The 21,393-nt window shown below is 42.5% G+C and overlaps 1 protein-coding gene across 3 annotated transcripts in view; it reads right to left on the bottom strand.

Annotated features, from left to right (window-relative positions):
- Positions 1-21,393, bottom strand: part of MYLK (myosin light chain kinase) — a 344,455-nt gene that overhangs the window by 120,360 nt on the left and 202,702 nt on the right. For all 3 annotated transcript variants that reach the window (XM_023590948.3, XM_023590949.3, XM_012528021.4), the window contains 2 exons: positions 1,173-1,221; positions 70-235 (listed from right to left, as the gene is read on the bottom strand). In XM_023590948.3, coding sequence (XP_023446716.2) covers positions 70-235; positions 1,173-1,221 — 215 coding nt within the window. The remainder of the gene's footprint in view (positions 1-69; positions 236-1,172; positions 1,222-21,393) is intronic.

Raw genomic sequence — 21,393 nt, 5'->3', positions numbered from 1 at the left:
CAAGGGCCTAACCCTGAATTTTCAGGGTCCCCAGGCCTGGGCCAGAGTCAGGGCCAACAGTGACCTCACCTTGAGCCAAGTGACTTGTGGTTGGGGCCGGCCAGTGATCTTGCAGGAGAATCGTCCCATCTGTCCTTCTTTGACCACCACTCGGCCGAGCTTGGTAGCAAACTTTGGTGGGCACTCTCCCCAGATACTAGGACGGGTCTCCACCGTGGGTGCTGTAAACCTGTCACTGGAAAGAAATCACCACATAGAGAATCCAGCCCCAAACAAGGCACCAATTCAAATCCTTCTCCCTGACCCCACCCAAGTCATCTAAGTTGGGGTCAGAAATCCACAAAGGGTAGCATTCCCACCCCTATGCCCCCAACACATTTTTAATGCCCCTCTCTGGAAAAAAATATATGGCACCAAAATCTGCTTCTGCTACCTCCTGTGTATGCAACTAGACTTTATTTACCACCCTTCCTTGTAGTTAGGTATGTCTGAATTCTACTGCACTTTGGCCAAGCCTGAGTTCTGGCCCAAAAGACTGTGAGCAGAAATGATGTATGCCACTTCCAGTCCTGGTCCATAAAAACCTCCTCTGATATTCTCCTGACTGTCTCTCTGGCCCATTCTGTTGTCTATATGTAGAAGATCCAGTAGAGACTCTAAGGCCCTAAGGGATGATAGAGCCACAATGTGGAAGGAGCATGAGTCATGGAAAGATATTGTAGAAGATTCCCCACCTGGAATATATGAATTGAAACTTATCTAAGAAAGAAAGAAACTGTCACTGTGTTTTGCCATTGAGATGTGGAGGCTTGCTTATTACAGCATCTATGTTACTTACCATTACTAATATAAGTTTACTCTTCAAGAAGTGTCACATATTGATTGTCTCTTTCAAGTCTGACTATTGCCTTGATTGTTAGAGTTTCCTGGTGACTATGGCCATATCTTCCACCTTCTCAGCATTTAGAAGCTGGGCCAGTCAAAGGGGCTACCCCCAGAGGCTGTCTAGGTCAACAGGGTCTGTGTGAGCAACATATCATACCCCAATAGGCTCCTACCCTTTGGTAACCATATCCTGGGATGCCCATGAAGACTTACTCCCGATCTATCCTGGTCAAGTAGTCATCAGGAAAAGTTCAGCCCTTAACCTGGCTTGAACACCCAGCACTTACCCCAAGGTTTTTGAAAAAACAGAATGACCATGTTTCTTCATAGATCCCCCTGAAAGTATAAAACAAACAGAAAGAGGCTAAGGAATCAGGTCTGAGCCACCAACTTGAAACAATAAAAGTTAGGAAGATTCAACAACAGGCGCGGGGTGGGATAATGTTGGTAAAAACTAACCCTCACTGCGTGTGGCAGTTTGAGATTCTTTATGAATTCCAAAAAGAGAGATTATGTTTGTAAACTGGTCTGTTCCTCTGGGTGTGATACCTTTGACTGTATTAGATTTGGCTGACATGTCTTTGATTATGTTAAGATTAGGGCTCTGATTTGACCATGTAGGTAGAGTGTATCTGAGTTTGGGTCCCTGCCCCCTTTGTGAGCTATATAAATGAACACTCAATCAAGGAGAAACAGAAAAAGACAAAGAAAAAGACACAGAAGAGGAAGAGAGACAGCTCCATACACATGGCAGAGGTCTGGTAAGAGAGATGAGCCATTGGCCTGATAATGTGCAGCTTAAAAGAACAGAGCAGCTGAGCCCTATGCCAGCCTACAGCTGAGATTAGAAGAAACTGAGCCCACAGAGCCTTACGAGGAAAGAGGAAGGCTGAACCATCGCAGACATTACCCACCATCTTGCTTCAACACGTGGCAACAGACTTTGGTGAGAAAAATCAACTTTGAGTTGGACTCCTTTGGGCCTCATAACTCTAAGCTTTTACTCCAAATAAATACCCTTTGTAAAAGCCAACAGATTTCTGGTACTTTGCATCAGCACCCCATTAGCTGACTAATACACTGAACATGTACGAGGTCAGGCACTACAGTAAATACTTTACATTAATTTATTGCAATAATTTGACAAGGCTGATACTACATTATCCTTTTATTTTTAAACAGATGAGAAAAACGAGATTCTGAGATATTAAGCTACGTATGCACGGTCACAGAGCTAGTAACAATGTGGGAATCAGGAATGTACCCAGGTCTGCCTGGTTCTAGAATATTCAATCACTCTGTAAAGCTGGTATATATCACAGTCATTCAATCCCACTTTGGGGATTATATGTGGCAATTCAGGACTTTTCCAGAAGGGCGAGAGGGAGAGGTATGTGCTCATCTTACCATGTCTATGCACATTTGACACAATCATGACTCCATCCTTCCAATTCTTCCAGCAAAGAGCAATAGGTTGAGATGGAGCCGGACATGAAGACTGGAGATGAGCCACAGTGGTGGTATCCCCTCACCTGGAATGGGCAGTGCTGCCACACTGGGTGCTCCCAGTCCTGGGTGAGGTGTTTCCCTCTGGGCAGGAAGCAGTTAAGCAGCAAACCCAGCAAGGCAGCTGGGGTCAGCTCCTTTCATCCAGCTGCTGCAGCTGGGAAGGGGCAATTCATAATGTGACCGGGAAATAACTATGAAGTAGTAGTTTTTCTGAGGAATGGCGAAGGGGAGGAGGCTTGGAAGTCCTTCACTTTTGGTCACAAGCTGGAAATGTTAATGAAATCCCTCCTAAGACATGCAAAGAGAAGGGTAGAATTCGTTTCCTGCTTTTAGCAGGCAGCTGTTACGGGGGGATTTGCAGGGTGTTTACTGAAAAAAGGCAAACTTCCTTCAATTCCAAGCAAAGATCACATCTACACAAATGCATAGGAACACAGGAACAGAGGAGGAGGAGGGTCACAGCTGAGCTGTTTTCCTCCTCTATCTCTGGTTGTTTAAGGTTTCACTAGAACCTAGTGAAAAGGGATTAGTAATAACACCAGCATTAAATTTAAGCTGCGGCTCTGTCTGACTGGCAATAATTGTACATGCATTTCTGTCTAACATAAGTATTTAGTAAGCTGTGCATATTTTCATTCCATGATGTGGGCTCCGTTCTTGTCATCCAATTCTTTGTCCATGGTTAAAAGCACTTATAAACTGAGAGAAAGAAAGACCTGTTCTGGAAGGACCCAACTGACATTTATGGGCAAGATGCTGGCGCCTCGTAGACGCTGCTGGAGGAAGTGCCAACCCTTCAGTCCTTTTGGAAAGTATGTGAGCAAGTAAGAATCAGAAGCTCTTAAGATGCTTCCCTTTCTGTGACTCCATGCAAAGGAAATGATGCTAAAAATAGAAAAGAAAGTTTACAAAGCTGTTCACTTTGGTCTATTTGTAATAGCAAAAACTGGGTAAATTTCACACAGTAGGAAGTCAATAAATGATTAAGTAAAATGTACAATTAAACATCTTATGCTGCCATGAAATGATGTTTAAGAATACCTGAAACATGCAGAAATACTGGGCTAAGAGCCTCACCACTCCACTAAACTCCATTTGACCTCCACCTTGTCAAATCCAATGGTAAATCCTCGGTCCTCACCTCACTCATGCTCAGTAGCATTGACAAAAGGGGCTCCCTTCCTCCACCGCCCAGCACCTTCTCCTATAGGCTTGACTGCTTTTCTTCCTACCAGACTGCCAGGCTTTCTCCACCTCCTCCTAGGCTCACCTTTGCAGGCTGGAGTGCCCTACGGCTGAATCCCAGACCCTCTCCGCAGCTCAATCTACTCTCCCCAAGGTGGTCTTAGCAGTTCCACAGCTTTAAATTCCACCTATATGCTAATGACCCCCAAACTCAAATCACCACTATGTCTCCTTATTCACTCACCAGAGGAAGCCAGAGCAGCACCCAAGTACTAAAATGTTAAATAAATGAACTTTATAGGGAAAAAAAGAGGAGCACACAAAATTCTTTACTCAGTGGGATCACAATTAGGTAAAAATAAAATACCCAAACATAAGGAAAAGGCAAAGAAAATATATCAAAAGGTTTAATAGTGATTGTTTTTGAGTGGTGGGACTGTAATTTTATTTAGCTGTATTTTCTAAAATCTGTAAATATAAAAGATTACTTGTGCAATGGTCAAGACAAAACAAAACACATCTACTTCTGGAAGCAAAAATAAAAAATGAGGGGGGGGGAATGAAAGGGAGAAAGAAGAGAAGAAAGATTCTGACCACCAAATGGGTGAATTGGGCCTCTGAATGATGACCACATGCTCTGAGTGACAGCATTATCCACATATCTAATCACTAACACTCTTGCCTAAAAATATCTATGTACTATCCAATGTGCTTATCAGTGCTGCTGTATCGCTCACACTAATTCACCTTGGAGTAAAGATTTGATAAAAATAAGACTGAACATCTTCAAAACTCTTGGGAGCTAAACTTCATAACCCAAAGGCTGAAATTCCTTTATTCCTTAAAAATAAAATAAAAGCAAAAATATTGCCTTTCCCCCAAAGAACAGCAAAAGAATGCTGTTTGGATGTACTTCCATGTCAGGGCAAGATCAGTTTATGGTATGAATCAAAGGTGACACATAAAGCAGTCAGCTAAAATGGGATTGAGGAATGCTTATTTTAATGGGAGTTAACACCAGAGAATTTACATCAAAACATAAAAGGAATTTGGGCTAAAATGACTAACAGGATCTATTTTTGGAAAAAATCTAAGGTTGCAAATTGTCAGATAAGGCAAAACTAATTTTGTGAAAGTATGAAAATCTGGCAAAACAGTAAGGCAAAATGGAAAGGGGATTAAGGAAGAAATGCCAAAAATGGAAGAGTAAGTTAGGAGAACTGGTGAAGGCAGGATCAAGTTGGTGAGGAAAAGAAAACGCCAAGATACTGAAAGCATTTTAAACAGTCATGTTAAACTAATCAAGGACGAGTGGAAGAGAGTGCTAGCAGATTTTAGGAGTGAAAAGTTCAATGGTGGAGGGGCTAAAAAAGAGACTTAGCACCTTTCCTTAAAGGACACAGAAAGACTGAATGGAGACAGAGAAGACTTCTCAGAAAGTGAATAATGTGATCAAGGTTTAAGGAGGTGAAATGCTTCTGGAGTTATGTGGTGATGTAATTTATCATCTAGACAGGGACTCTTGAAAGAGACCCAATCAAAAATTACGCCAGGACTAATTTAGGCAAACTGGGGAGCAGTCACCCTACTTGTAGCCAATTTCAAAGTGGATTTTAAGGATGGCTTAGGATAGCGTTTCTCCACTGCATCAGAACAAATGCCTACTTTTTATTACAGATATTTAGCACTGCTTCCTTTGCCATCCTGAATCAAAATCCACTGCTAATAACTCAGATGTAAAATTTCAAAAGGAAATTAAATATAAAACCCTCCCTATAATATAAGGAGAAACAAAAAGAAAGCTAATTATTATAATGTTTATTTCAATATATAAATGTTCAGGCATGGCTATTTCAATATGTAAATGCTAAGGCATGTTAGATGACATACGAAATAGGTGCTGACATTGACTTATATGATTGGATTTGTAAGTGAATGATCAAAAACCATACTGTACAAGTGGTATAGGAAAATTAAAGCACACAGATAAGATACCAGGATAGAAATTAGTGCTAGAATAAATAATGGAGCAGGCATATTATATGTGAGAGAAAGAAGAAAATAACATTAAAAGAAAAGAACATAGTAAGACAAGTTACAGACCACTGAAGTAGAGAAAGAAGAGGCAACAGATAAGCTGTGTGTTAGAATGAAAACACAGCAGCAACCCCAAAACAAATAACTTCAATGTGTAATTTTTTTACAATTTAAATTTCTCATCCCTATAGTCCAAAGTTTTAAAAGGTACAGAAGATGGCAATAAAATTCAGTGAGATGCCTACATTTCCTGTACCTCTGCTAATTTAACAGTATTTGGTTCTAAATCTGTTAAGTCTCAAGTCTTCTCTGATCCATAGTTTCAGGGCAGTACTGCAGTTACCATATTTTCAACTTCATTTCTGTTAGAAACGCTGTTTCATTTAGTAGGGGAAAAAATGCTCAGAGTAAATGTTTCAATAATTTTGAAGCTATAACTTCTTTCCTGTTAAGCTTCCTTCTGCATACTGGTCATTTCTTGAATTATTGGGCTTTTCTCATAACTTCTTGAAAATCTCTCTTCATATTATTGAAGACTAATGAGTCACCAATTTAAATTTGTGGTGTATCTCTTTCAGCAGGACATTCAGCAGTTGTAAGGAATGGGGAAAAATTCTCATTATGAATGCAGTACTGTCTTGAGCAGTGCAGGACATCCAGCACCTCTAGTCCTTGCCCACTAACGGCCAGCAACGAAAAGAACTTCCACAAATTTCCCAAGGCCCCCCCCCACCCCCCGAGGGCAGTACTATCTCCATTTAGAGCCACTGGCTTAAGGAAACTTTGGGGAAAATTCCCAGTATCATGGCTTCTGGTTAAATATTAAACTTGATATTTAAGAAAGGGAGAGTTAAAAAAAAAGTAGAAACCAAAGGTCACTGAAATTGGTCAATAAAAATGTTTTTGCAGAAATTCTTCAATTAGCACTCTCTTCTCTCTTCTTTAAAGCACTTTGCCTTTCTTCTAAGATGCAGATTTTATTCTAGCTTTAATTGTACACATCAATCTAAAGCTCAGACTAATTCCTGAATAAGTATTTTAGTAAAGATGGGGTCCGAAAAAGAGTCACACAGGGGCTGGTCGGGCAGTCAACAAGTATTTCCTGAGCTCCCACCATGGGCCAGACCAAGTGACCCTGATGGGCAGGCCCTGCAAAAGGCTCCTAGGTACTGGAGACTCACTTGCTGGTAAAAGAGACACATCTGTGCCTTCATAGAGCTTACAGTCTAGCGGGAGGAAAACACTAAAAAATACTAATAATTTAAACACAAGTATATAAAAAACTGTGAAGAACTGAGTGCTTTGGGAACTTTCCTAACCTAAGGATGGTGAGGGAGGGCTGCCTAAGGGAAGAAAAGTTGAGGCCAAAAGACAAGCAGGATTTATGGACAAAAGGGATGTGAGCATTCCAGGAAGAGAAGTGGCATATGCCAAGGCTCTGGGTGAGAAAGAGTTTGGCTTCTTGGAAGAGTTGAAAGGTCTGTGTGACTGGAATTCAGCAGGCAAGGGAGAGCCTGGAGGACTAAAAAAAGAGCCAGGAAAGGCCATACTTGAAGTTGAAAATTAAAACAGCAGCCAAGAGCCCCATACACCCTACAAAGAGAAGCCCCACGAAGGAGGACTATTTTGAACCAGTGTCAAAAGGATACCCTCAAAGCATGGTTTAAGTGGAGACCTTACCCTGTTATATCTTCCAGAGAACAGCTAGCCGAAGAAATTGGCATTCCAAGTCTAGAATTCAGAATACTTAGGAGCAGAACACAGAAGAAATTGGATGCATATGACAAGATCTCATATCAGTGGTTTAGTTCTAGTCTCAAGAAGAACCCATTCCCTGGTATTGCTACTAGGAAAGAACTGGTTAAAGAAACAGGCATTCTGGACTCAAGAATTCAGACATGGTTTCACAATCCAAGAGCTCAGAACCAAAGGCAAAGCAGCAGGAACCTGTGAATTCCTTGGTAGATGCCTCAAATCTGACAAAAGAACTGATCTAAATGACCATTCTACTGTCCCAAGCAAGTCACATAATTTTTCTCCCTCAAGTTCTTTCAGCATCAACCCAAATTCTCACCTTCTATTCTACACCTCTTATACTCCTTGGAATTCCTTTGGGATTGTGTGAGACAGGCACCAAGGGTCATGATGGTCCAGACCATGCAGACTGTGCAGGCAAGAGAGAACTGTCCCTCACCACTGACACTAATAAATCACTTGCCAGCAGTACTGCCTCCAGGAAGGGGTTCTTAGATACTCAGTCTCCTTTCTGGCCCCAATACCAAGAAAAATATCAGGATCCCAATGAACATATTTCCCTGGGGTACTACAGTCATAGAATTACATGTTGTGTAAACTTAGTAATAAAAATCAATGGAGGCGGTGGACTTGGCCCAGTGGTTAGGGCGTCCGTCTACCACATGGGAGGTCCGCGGTTCAAACCCCAGGCCTCCTTGACCCGTGTGGAGCTGGCCCATGCACAGTGCTGATGCGTGCAAGGAGTGCCCTGCCACGCAGGCGTTTCCCCCGCGTAGGGGAGCCCCACACATAAGGAGTGCGCTCCGTAAGGAGAGCCACCTAGCGTGAAAGAAAGTGCAGCTGCCCAGGAATGGCGCTGTACACACGGAGAAATGACACAACAAGATGACGCAGCAAAAAGAAACACAGATTCCCATGCCGCGGACAAAGAAGACACAGCAAATAGACACAGAGAACAGACAACTGGGCTGTGGGGCGGGGGAAGGGGAGAGAAATAAATAAAATAAATCTTCAAAAAAAAATCAATGCTGATGGGAGAGAGTGTTGCTGTGGGGGGAGTGGGGGGTGGGGGCGGTGGGGTTGAATGGGACCTCATATTTTTTTAATGTAATTTTTAAAAATAAATAAATAATTTAAAAAAAAAGCAAAAAAAAAAAATCAATGGAAAGATCTAGGTCAACAAAATGAAACTTTATGCAATGGTGGGATGAATGATGCCAAGCTCTGATTGCAGAATGGGAACATCCTGAGGAGACATTGGGACATCCAGTACCCACAGATAGAGACTGCAGTAGCATCTGGCACAGGGAGCTGAAGCGCAATCTCTTTTATTTGCCCAATGGCATCAGCGTCATCTAGAATCAGTATCTTCCACCCACAGATTTACAGTAAAAGGCATACTCTTTTCTCAAGCATGCTTCAGCAAGGAAGATTTTCAGTGCCTGCTCCATATACTGAGAAGTTCCACTGGGCCTCAGCTTCAAGAGGAGTAAGATGTCACTCTCATCACCCTAGCCCAGGCCTCCTTTCCTTTGACGCAGAATGAGTGGAATTTAAAGGATGATGAACATGGAAGATACCTCATTCTGAGGGAAGACTAACACACAAAGAAGGATGAACCACTGGGAAACTCAAATGCAGATTTTTATTCTGCCTGTAGTCAGTGCTTACCTTCTCTATTCACTCCCTTGAGTACATGATTGTTTGAACAGCACACTGCCTTTGGAGGCACTATAGGCACCAGGCAGTGGATGCATGTGCTGAGTCCTTCATAAACAAAAGCATTTTCAAGACAAATATAACCTCTCCTCCATAATAAACACCTCCTCAGCAATCTGGACTACCTATGAATTGAAAATGAATTCATGGTAGGAGAAAAGGTCTACCTGCATGTCTTTTCCTTCTGGCTAGGAAGAAAGTCAAACTTGAAATGAGGTTGATGTGTGGAAAAGGAGGACATACAATATTTCCTGATGGTGTGTGTCTAGTTTGCCAAAGGGATGCTGAGTTGAAATACCAGAAATGGGCTGGCTTTTAAAATTGGAATTTTATGTAGGGTAAAATCTTAGTTCTGAGGCCATGAAATGTTCAAATCAAGAAATTAGCAGAAGTGGTGGTGGTGGGGGGTGCATGGGGACCTCATATTTTTTGAATGTAATATTTTTTTAAAAATGAATTTAAAAAATACATAACAACAACAACAAAAAGAAATTAGCAGAGATGCTTTCTCAGCAGAGTCACTTACTGGTGATCCTGGGGTCCTGCCATGTGGTGAAGCAATGGTGGCTGATATCTACCAAAGTCCCTATCTTCCCCTCTGGGCTCACCATCCCCCAAAGCCCAGCTATGGGTCAACAGGCAGAGGACTTGTCTCTGGGCCTCCTCTCTCAGTCTCAGCTGCTCCACTCTCTTCCCAAGTTCAGCTTTGGGCTATCAGGCATAAGGCTCTGCCAGTCTCCTCAGCCTTGAGCTGCTCTATGGGCCCAGCCCTCTTTCCATGCCTCTGTGCTCTGCTGATTCCAGTTTATGGGAGCTCTATCAGCCTATGGGGCTTCTCTGCTTTCCTGTAGCGTTCTTTCTCAAATGGCAGGATCAATATAGCAACTTCCTTTCCCTGTGGGTCTCTTGTTGTGTCGCCTTTTTATAAAGCTCCAGTAAAAGGGCGGAGACCCAATTTGAGTCATGGCTCACTGACATAGCCCAATCAAAAGGGCCCCACACCCACAGGAATAGATTATTTTAAGAACATAGTATTTTTCTCTTCTGGATTCACAGAGTCACAATGTACATTCATAAAAAGTGTGTTTTTTTTCATTGTGTGAAGGTTGGAATTGGGAACTGGAACCTACCTCAGTATCAATCAAAAAGAAAGATTAAACTTATTATGATGTATTCTTTATATAAATTATTTTTTCCTTTGATTTAAAACAGAAAATTAACAGGAAAATTATATAATAGTAACTACATACAATCATAGGATAAAGTTTAATGATGCTAATATTTCTACCTTATTAGTTTTTCATCTATTTTTATGCATATTTATATATAAAGTTCCCAATTTTATAATAAATTATTTGTATTCCTAAAAATTCTAGTTTGTTGCACACTGTTAACTCCTAAAATTACATCACAGTGTAACAAGCTATATAGCATTTATATTGGTGTAATAAAAGTAAATTGGTGTATTTTAAAAAAGCCAGTTCACACAGGCAGGGCCTTGTTGAGGCTTTTGAGTTTTCATTTAAAGGAAACAGTAAACCACTGGAGGATTTTAATCAGGGGGTAATAAAATTCAGCTTGGATTTTTTAAAAGTATCTAAAACAGCAATGTGGGGATTAGAGTAGGGTAAGAGTGGAAGCAGGGAGACCAGTTAGGAACTTGTGCAACAGGTGAGAGATGATGGCAGCCAGGACCAGGATGGCAGTGGGGACAGACTGATGTGGACAAAGGAGAATTACCTAGTAGATGGCATATCTGCATCTGGTTGTGGTTGAGGATGACTAGGGTAGCCTGGCAGCCCTCCTTCTCAAGGAGACATGGGTTGTCAGCTGTGCCTTCATGGGAGGGCAACCAAAGTCTTAACCATAAATGTTAATGGGCCTCTTTGTCGTGAGCTTCCTGTCACTCTGTACACGGTGGGCTCGTCTTACACAAGCTGTTCATTCTATAGACTTTACCTATGCACAGAGCTTTGGAGTTCACTGCTTTAGTCCACACTTGCTGGTGTGCTCACATACTCATGTATATTATTCTTATGCTGTGATACGCAATGGCAAGTACATCCATCTACAGAGGCTAAGGAAGTAATCCCAGGGTGCCAAGTAGACATTTCAGGAGTTCTCTTGGGGGGTCTAGGAAATTAAAACACTAAAGAATCAGTTTTTCCTCCGAGGTTTGAAATAAAATATATACTTCTGAGAAAACAAGCCATTTTCTGGTAAATCCATGGATAAGGTAGTAACATAAAGTTATTTTTTGGAGGAGGGTGTAGTTTAATAAATTGCTGAGTATGACCTCTCAACTGTCTTAAACAAGTGCTCTAAAGAGAAATGTAGTTAGTCTGAAGAGAAAAAAATTAGTCTACTTCCTTTACAGTCTTCTTTTAGAGGCCAGGCATCCTAACGCCCTTCTCGAGAGCTACTTTTCATTGTGATTCCAAAAACTAAGCCAAGGAGCAGGTATTCCCCTTTAGTACTAAAGTCATGAAGATGGATTTTACATTGATTTATCAGAAAGAAAATAAAGAAAACTGTAATCAGTTTGAAACGCCCCCTTCCCCCACCTGGTCTGATGTATTGTCAGTTATTTGGCTGCGGTCATCAGTAGAGGTGCCAGATCAGAAGCCAATCAATGAGCAAGCATAGTACATGGGAAGGCTCTTTTAAGCATGGATCTGGAGAAATTAATTGCACTAATAAGTAAAACGTTTTTGTTGGGGACCATGAAAATTATGGTTTATCATAAACTAGTGAAACTTATGAAAAAACTAATCAGAATACCTGCAATAAACCTATATGTTCAGAAAAATAAACATAAAATAAAAAAAATCTGTGAGGCAAAGGTACCCACAACACATGTACCTTTAGCTGTGGCTAAGGGGAGCAGTTCAATTATGAGAGCTAAATGGAAAAGAATGATTAGTGAGTCGAATCCAGTCCACTCATGCACGGGAAATGGGTACGACTCTAAAAACTGCCCAGCTCATGTTCCAGCCCTTCTGCAGTCTCCTCCCAATCTGTCCTTTCGGCTTTATTTCCCACCACCCTCTGCTTCTACAGTTTACTCCCTGGCCCTGAGCTCAACCCTCACTCCCACCACACCCGAGGCCGTAACTCTTTCTACCTCTCTCACACCTCCATCGCCTGAATCACAATCTGTCTAAATCATAATTATTTTTCCAGGGTGAGCCCAAGTCCCTTTTCCCTAAGAGGAGACCTTCCTTTCCAGCCTCCAGAGGTCACACTCTCCCCTGACCTTAGAGAGCCTATGTACCCATTATTTGGTGAGTAAACACATGCTGCCTTATGACTGGAGTTGTGCATTTACTTAGTTTTCAATATGCCTATGTCTTATCTGACTAATCAGCTTCTTGCAAAAAGGATCTGACAAAGCATTTTGTCTCACACACAATACCATACAGAGTCAGAACATAATATAATAAAAATTCCCTGATGTTGAATCTTATTTGCAAAATAATAATGAATAATGAGGTTGAGAAAGTTAGTCTCTTGAGGGCAATGACTAAATCTTCTTGCTCTTTATAACCCCTGTACAATGTTAGCACAATCAAGAAAATTTGTTGAATGAAGAAGAGGCTAGAACTATGAACAACTGGGCAAAGCACAAATCCATAAAGGGCCAGGGGTGGAGATGGAAAAAGGAGGTGGGGTAATACAAGATGGAGTTAAAGGCAGCATCAAAGGTAAGAACCAAAGATGAGTCAGCAAGGAGTATTGCTGTGTATTTGGGAGCAAAAAGAGATGCAAAGGCAAAGTGGAAAGTGAAAATAAAAAGAGAGGAAGGGAGTCAAGGTAAAGGAAATTTTGAAGTCATCCTTTAAGAATAGAATAGACCGAGTAATTTGTCATCTAACCCTTCCGTATACACAAACACGTGAGGTGTCTGCCAAAGTAGTCTTGATACACAAGTATTTCACATCAGAGACTAGTGGAGCAAAAATAAAAACTTTCATCTCTACAACATTTATATCATTAACTTTGATGAAACAGAAAAGGACAAAAATTCTGAACATTTTAAGTTTCTTTCCGGCAAAAAAAATAGGGCATGTGCCACCATTTAAAAAAGAAGGATCATAAGGGAATTTTATAGACTGAAAAGATTTTACAAAGGGCATACATGGGAAATATAATTGTAGGTCTTTTTTTTTTTTTTTACTTTATTTTCTAAGAAGCTTTAGGTTACAGAGAAGTCATATAGGGATTCCCATATACCACCACACCATACCTCCCCTACCAATAACATTCTACACGAGTGTAGTACATTAGTTACAATTGATGAACAAATATCAAAGCATTGCTACTAATCATGGTAAACTGTTTACATTAGGGCTTACATTTTGCACCATCTACTTTCATAGGTTCTGACAAAACGTATAATGGCCTGTATCCGTCACTGTAAGATCATGCAGAACAATTCCAATGCCCCCAAAGCCCTGTGTTCCACCCATTCCTCCCTCCTCCTCCCCTCTGACCCAACAGCAACCACTAAAGCCTTTAAGAACGATAGGAAAGTTAGATAAAGGGAGATAGTAAAAAAGAAATAAATGAAGTAAAACACAAATGGAGAACCATGACAGACATTCTGGAGGAATGGAATCATTAAAAAATTCGGCCACTACAAACAGACATGGACTTAAAATGCACATATCAATTCATTCTAATGTAAAGGTAAAAGGAATTGGAGAACTCTGCCCCTGAGAAAGGGTAGTGGCAGAGAAGATGGCAAAGGAGCATTTCCTCTGAACTCACATCACCCCAGGATGTTGGCGTTGGTGGTACCTGCAGAGCTGGACTGGACAGTTACTAGGGCAGCTCTTCTTTTCTTTTTAAAAATTAATTAATTAATTTATTTATTTCTCCTCCCCACCCCACTGCCCCAGTTGTCTGCTCTCTGTGTCTATTTGCTGTGTGTTCTTCTTTGTCCGCTTCTGTTGTTGTCAGCAGCAGGGGAATTTGTGTTTCTTTTTGTTGCATCATCTTGTTGCATCAGCTCTCCATGTGTGCAGCGCCATTCCTGGGCAGGCTGAACTTTCTTTCATGCTGGGCAGCTCTCCTTACGGGGCACACTCCTTGTGCGTGGGGCTCCCCTACACAGGGGACACCCCTGCGTGGCACTGCACTCCTTGCACGCATCAGCACTGTGCATGGGACAGCTCCACGTGGGTCAAGGAGGCCCAGGGTTTGAACCGTGGACCTCCCCTGTGGTAGACGGACATCCTAACCACTGGGCCAAGTCCGCTTCCCAGGGCAGCTCTTCCTAATCCACTGACACAGAGCCACGCCCCCCTCTGTTGTCATGTTCTAGACCTCATGCTGGCTGAGCCCTCTCTCTCTAACATAGTCCAGGAGCCATGGTTTTTACAGCTGCTGGTTTCATGGGGGTGTACAGAGCAGAAGCAACAATACTGAGTGGGTGGCTGGGGGTAGGGGGTGGTGTGCTTACAGAGAAGATGGGCTAGATGCTGACCATTTGGAAGTGGAGAGCTGTGCAGGGCTGCTCGAGCCCAGGTCTGGTTTTGAATAGGGGAGACTAAAAGGCAAAGCAAAGACCTCTTGGCACTCTGCTGGGCCAGGGGTGCAGCAGAGGGAAGGCAGAGGAAAATTCAGATCTTTCTGGGGCAATGAAACCAATGCCATAAAACTGAGGCGGAGTTGAAGGCAGAGGCGAACTACTTTCTATCATATTATAGATAAATGTGCCTTTAAAAGACCCAGCACATTGCTCCCTCTCCTGTGGATCTGGGAAATGTTTTCTACATGGAAACAACTGTTTCTCAGTTTTCAGGAAATGGATGTTTAAGGACTGGAGACCGATGCCTAGCCTCTCCATTCAGTCAGGTTATTTGCATAAATCAAATGATGTCACTGTCCTCCTTAATATCTTCCAATGACTTCCTATTGCCACAGTCTAAAAGCCATCTGTGATCCTGCCTCTGCCTACCTCTCCAAACGTATCTCAACTCCCCCTTGCCCTCACTCTTTTCCAGCCCCACCAACTTTCTTGCTGTTCCTTATTTCTACCTTAAGGCCTGTGGTGGTTTCAAAGTATGACCACAAGAAACCTGAAACTCTTTGGGGGCTTTATTTCTGGTCCCAGGAGCAGCCTCAGACCACGTGTGGAGCAATGGAGGTTAATGCTTCAGGAAAAAGACTTCAGCGAATGACAGATGGGGAAACGGTAGGAAAGCACCCAGCTCCCTCGCTCCTCAGCTGCGATAACTCTGCGGTGCATTTTCTATGCTGTCTCCCAGGGTTCCCCAGCTGGACTGGCTCCAGTTGCCCACAGCAGTAGCGTGCTTGGTAACATCTCCTTTATTGGCTTTGGCCCTTCTCTTTCTCACTTCCTTACCCCAGAGTTTCCTAGAATCCCTTCCAAATAAACTATATGCACTGGGGAAACAAAATGTCCATAAATCACCCTTCAAAAAGTATAACCTAATGCCCCTCCCATTGAATGTGGGGCACAAACCATTGTACTATTTAAGATTTTTTTGCCCCTGAGAATGCCTGCTCCAGGGGAAGCTAGCCACCATGTGGTGAGGACACGTAAGCAGCCTGTGGAGAGGCCATGTGTAGAGAAACGGAGACTTCCCATCAAGAACAGCAGCTCCTGCCAGCTATATGACTGAGCCATCCTGGAAGCTAATCTCCCAGCCCCAAACAAGTAGTCAAGATGACTGCAGCCCTTACTTGCCCAACTACGCTGCTCCCAAATTCCTAACCCATAGGAACTATGAACATTATAAATGTTTCTTGTTTTAAGCCACTAAGCTTTGGAGTAATATTTAACATAGCAATAGATAATCATGCAAGGTCTCTATACTTACTGTTACCTCTACTAGGATGTTTTTCATTCAGATGCTCACATGGCTTGTTGCTCATTTCTATCTCACAATTCTGGACAGTTCTTCAGATGGATGCATAAATATTATCCTCAGGCTTTCCCTGATCTCAAGAGTCTGTGATGGTTAATTTCATGTGCCACCTTAGCTACATTATGGTGTCCAGTTGATTGGTCAAGCAAGCACAGGCCTGATTGTTACTGTGAGGTTATATCCTAGACGGGTCTAAATCATGAGTCGGTTGACTGCCTCTGTGGCTGATTACATCGACAATCAACAAAGGAGACTGCCTTCAGCTAGGAGAGGAATCTCCTCATCCAGTCAACTGGAGGCCTTAAAAGATAACTGAGGAGTTCAGCAGCCAGAGAGAAGAATTTCCTTTTCTACTTCGGACTGCCAGCTTCTGCTGGGGAATTCATCATTATCTTTGTCGAGTTTCCAACTTGTGACCTGTACTACAGAATTTGGACTTGCCGGTTTCCATAGTAGCATGAGACAATTCCTATTACAAAAATCTCTTAATATTTATTAAGAGATTGTTTCTCTGGAGAACCTGGATGAATACAGAATCACTCAGTTTCCTTACATTGCTTTGTTTTTCTTCCTAGCACTTAATTCTACAAGAAAGGTTATGTTTGTTACTTATTTATAGTCTCTCCCTTCCAGTAGAAAGTAAACTCCACGAGGGTAGGATCTTGTCTGGCTCATTTTTGCTCTACCTCCAGACCCTCAAACAGTGCCTGGCAGAATAGAAATGGAGTAGAGAAATGAATGATGGATGGAGGGATCCGCTGCTCACTCAGGAAGACAGTCTAGGCTGAGGGGACCAGTTTTTGCTATTTAACAGGGAAATACAAAAGTGGGTAGCCTCAGAACCTATCACCTACAAGGGAGGAAGTTGGGAAAAGAACCCCACAAGAATGGAGACAGAGGAGAAGAAATTTGTGCCTAATAGAGAGGCAAGTGGATGGCCTAGGCTAGAATCAGAAAGGAGAGGAGAGGAGTGGGAACCAGGTTTTTGTCTTGCCTAGTCATTTATTTCAAAGGAAACTCCACAAGGGGTGGTAGTCCCTGACCAAATCTATTTCCCAGCAAATGAGCTGTTATTAAGAAATTGTTCATTGCATTCTTATGCTGAGTGATTAATAGCTTGGAATTTATTTTTCAGAGATAAAAATAAACTTTACCCACTTACTCTGAAACCATTGTTCTTTCTACTCCTGTCCCCCCTAGAATAACCCTTTAATTTCCATATCACCTCTAAAGGTTTACCCACTGCCCAGTGCACTAGACATGTCAATCACGGCTAAGTTACCCATGTAATTTACTATTCAAACTCAGACTCTTGAAAACAAAAGGAGGCTCTATTTATAATTACACTGACATAACAGGCCTTACCTGGAACAAATGGTCACCCTAACAGCATCTGCTGTGACCATGGGCCTGCAAAACAGGTAGCCATTTGGTGGCCATGTTATGTTTATTACCCCACCTGGTCCCACTGCAGACTGGACTAGTGGTGGCATCTGTACTGAAGATGACCAATACAAGTCTTGCTGGTGACATGGACTAAGGGCTAAATGTCAGTTATCTATGATCATGTAATACCTGGCTTTCCATACATCTTTTCTTGGCTTTGTTGCTACTATCTCACAACTTGTGCTTGCATGGTCCTATTTTACCTTTCCAGTCTTTGCCAGGTACCCACTGCTAACTTTATAGCAACTCAGTGTTACTATGCTGATATTCCCAATAGACAGTTGAAAAGGAAGTAGAATATTACAATCAAGGCTAACTTTCATTGAGCACTTAGGTACAAGGACTAGACCATTGGTTCATGAAGAAAATTGGTTCCCTGACCAGCAGTATTAGCATCACCAGGAAACTTGTTAGAAATGAAAATTCTTGGGTACTACCCTGGAACTCTGCAACAGAAAACTCTGGGGCCAAAGGCCTAGCAACTTGAGGTTTCACAAGTCCTCCAGGTGATTCTGATGCACACTCAAGGTGAGAATCACTGTGCTAGGCTAAATACCTCAGGTGTGTAATTTAATCAACTCAAAGTGTGGTCTGTGGACTAATGGCATGGGCATCACCTGGGAGCTAGTTAGAACTATAGACCCCCCTCCAGAGCCGCTGCATTTTAACAAGATTCCCTAGGTGATCTGTGTATACATGCATTTGCACTAAGCAACCCCATAAGGTGAGCAAAATCCATAGTAAGTCCTGCCAGTTTGGCTTTCCCTGGGCTCCTGAGCTAATGTTCTCAAAATTAACGCTCTAGGGAAGCGGATGTGGCTGAAGCGACTGAGCTCCTGCCTACTACATGGGAGGTCCGCGGTTCAGTTCCTGATGTCTCCTAAAGAAGACAGTGAGCTGGCATGATGGGCAGGCATGTCAAGCTGACAAAACAAGACGATGCAACAAGAGACACAAGAAGAAAAACAAAATGAGAGATATGACAAAGCAGGGAGCAGAGGTTCAGGTGCCTCCTAAAGAAAACAAACAAGAGAGTGAGCTGACATGACAGGCAGGTGCAACAAGATGATGCAACAAGAGACACAAGAAGAAAAACAATGAGAGACACAACTAAGCAAGGAACGGAGGTGGCTCAAGCGATTAGGTGCCTCCCTCCCACATCGGAGGTCCTGGGTTCAGTTCCTGGTGTCTCCTAAAGACACAGTGAAGTGCAAACAATGAGGGGGTGGGGAGGAATAAATAAAATAAATCTTAAAACAAAAAAAAATTAACACTCTATTTCTTGAAGTAACTTAAGTGATTCCCTGGTCCCTGAAACATAAAAGGCCTTCTCCAATTCACACCATCCTGCTTGGTGTGAGCACCACCCTTCACTCCACCTCACCCCAAGGTGGATATAACTGTCCAGTACTCCTCACTACCTTGTTCATACATGGGGGGTTCTCTTCTGATTCTGGGTAAGCCTTGTTTTTCCTCATTCAGATGGTAGCTGCTAGAGCTGTGCTGTCCAATACGGTAGCCATTAAGTACAGGTGGTGACTGAGCAGATGTATATGACTAGGCTGAATTGAGATGTGTGGTAGGTGTAAAATATACCCCAGATGTTGAAGAAGATAAAATAGCTCACTAATAATTTTTATCTTGATGAGATGCTGAAATGACAATTTTGGACATACTGGGTTAAAGAAAATATTGTATTAAAATTGATTTCATCTGTGTTATTATGTGGCTCCCTGAACATTGGAGATTACATATGTGGCATGCATTATATCTTTACTCAGCACTGCTGTGCTAGAAAACAAGCCTGTGGCTCCTTCATTAAGAGAAAGCTCCCTGGGAGCAGATACAATCTTTCTTCCTTGCTCTGTACCAAGCCTCAGTGACCAGCTCTCTGGAAGTGGGTATCAGAGCTGACTTCAGAGCTGTCTTTCCAGGGGCTCAGACCAGGGTTGCTTCCCATTGCCTAAGATCCCTTTCTGCTCTGAATAGCTGCATGACTCTGTTGTTAAGATGCTTGTTGTCATGGGAAACTGCATATTTGGAAGTCAGATGAGGAAGCTTTCTCCTCTCCTCTCCACATAGGATTATTATCACCCCTTTCCCTCTGTGGGTAGTTCTAAGGTTCAAATACTTACAAGGCTACCATTTATTGGGTGTCTATTATTCGCCAGTGCTGTGCTTATCTTTACACCACCCTGTGGGGTAGCCATTAGGTCCAGTTTCAGAAATGGAAACAAGGCCCAGAAAGGTTAATTTCTACATTTAGAAATTAGTAGAACCAAACTTCAGTCCAAGACCATTTGGCTTTCTTTCCATTGTACAATACTGCCTCTTAAACTTGACCACTAGGGAGTTAAAAGACTCCACAGATACTATTATACTCTTAATTCTAGGACTTCTGCTCTTGAAAAAACATAGAACACAGAGTTGGGAAGAAGCCAGGTAGGCTGCTAGATTCCCTTTGTCTAAAAGTTTGGGCTAGCCTGGCACAGTCACTAACTTATCCATGATAGAAAGGATGGGAGCAGAGGGATCCTTCCAAGTCTATGGTCTATGAGGTGTTCCCAAATCACAGACTGGCTGAAACTGGCCTGCGATGCAGAAGAAGAATGTATTCAGGGCCCACCTACATTTAAACAGACCGCAGCCTTCAAGCCAACCTTTAGCTCCTAGTTTGGAAGGGAAAACATATTAAAGGGTCTGGGCCTTAGTCTCCTGCAACTGAAATGATGGGTCTCATTCCTCTATAGCTCTCTTGTCTTCTTTCTTTCCCCTGCCCATGTATCATGACCTACTAAAGTTTTTTCTGCTTGGTAGACATCAGAACTAACTTCCAGAAAAATGGGAACTGAAATAAAGGCTTTCAGATGATCTGGGTTTTACATTCCTCCCCTGTACTCTCTCACCCCCTCCATCCCAGGCTGTGGAGGCCAGTGACTTCAAACCCTTTATTCTGCAGAAATTGAAATCCAGGGATTTAAAGTTACAACATCTTGTTGACAAAAGTTGGAACCCGAACCCTGGGCCCCTGACTCATTAATTCAGTGTTCATTCCGCTTCCCCTGCACCAAACAGAAAATCAGAGAAGGGAATGGAGAGATTTTTATTTGTGGGACTCAATAAAAGTTTGGGTACTAACAAAGGGCTAATGTAGGGGAAAGTATGGCACCAGAATGGCAGGTATGAGTTCTGTCCTGAGGCTGACCAGCAACCACTTTCCACATGGAATGCTCTAGCCCACAGGCACTTGAAGGTCATTAAAACGAGTGAGCCACTGGGCTAAAGAATTTGGAGAAAGTATCCAAACTATGCATACTCTGCTCTGGGACACAGCCTGTCTGCCCTTCCACAGATGGAGGGAAACTTGGGGCTAGGAGTGGCCGTTGACCCAGGTACATGTTATGCCCATCTCAATCTTTCTCTGGCTACCTCAATCCCCCACCCATACAGTGTCCCCCTGGAAAACCAGGCTAGGAGGACACTCTTGAAGAGAGGAGAAAGTGAACCTGACACCCTGTTTCAGAAAGGCCTGGAAGGTTTGAAAGAACCTTGCCCCACTTCTGAGGGACAGACAACCCTCCATGTCCTTTCAGAAATCAAAATCTTTAAGCACAAGCCAGTGGTCTGAACCGGTGGGGAGGCTTCTGCAGGCCAGGGGACAAACTAGCAGGAAAAGAAATAGTTTTACTTATGGCCAAATGTTTTAAAGCAAACAGGAGTTTTTAAATAGAGAGGGGGAAAAACACAAAAATGACAAGTAACAGGTGTTAACACATAAGTGTGTTTACTTCCTGTATATCTTCTTGAGTTTTTGGATTTTATTTTATAATAGGCATGTGTTACTTTATAATGATGATAATGATTATGGTGGTGATGATGATGATAAATATTGCTCATTCATTTCCCAAATATTTCAGTATATACCACCTGACAGGGATTTTCCTAGATGCTGGCAATTCAA

Source organism: Dasypus novemcinctus, chromosome 4 (assembly GCF_030445035.2).
Source record: "Dasypus novemcinctus isolate mDasNov1 chromosome 4, mDasNov1.1.hap2, whole genome shotgun sequence".
NCBI classification, from domain to species: domain Eukaryota; kingdom Metazoa; phylum Chordata; class Mammalia; order Cingulata; family Dasypodidae; genus Dasypus; species Dasypus novemcinctus.
The sequence above is the reverse complement of the archived record's forward strand: the minus strand, read 5'-3'. Positions and strand labels throughout refer to the sequence as shown.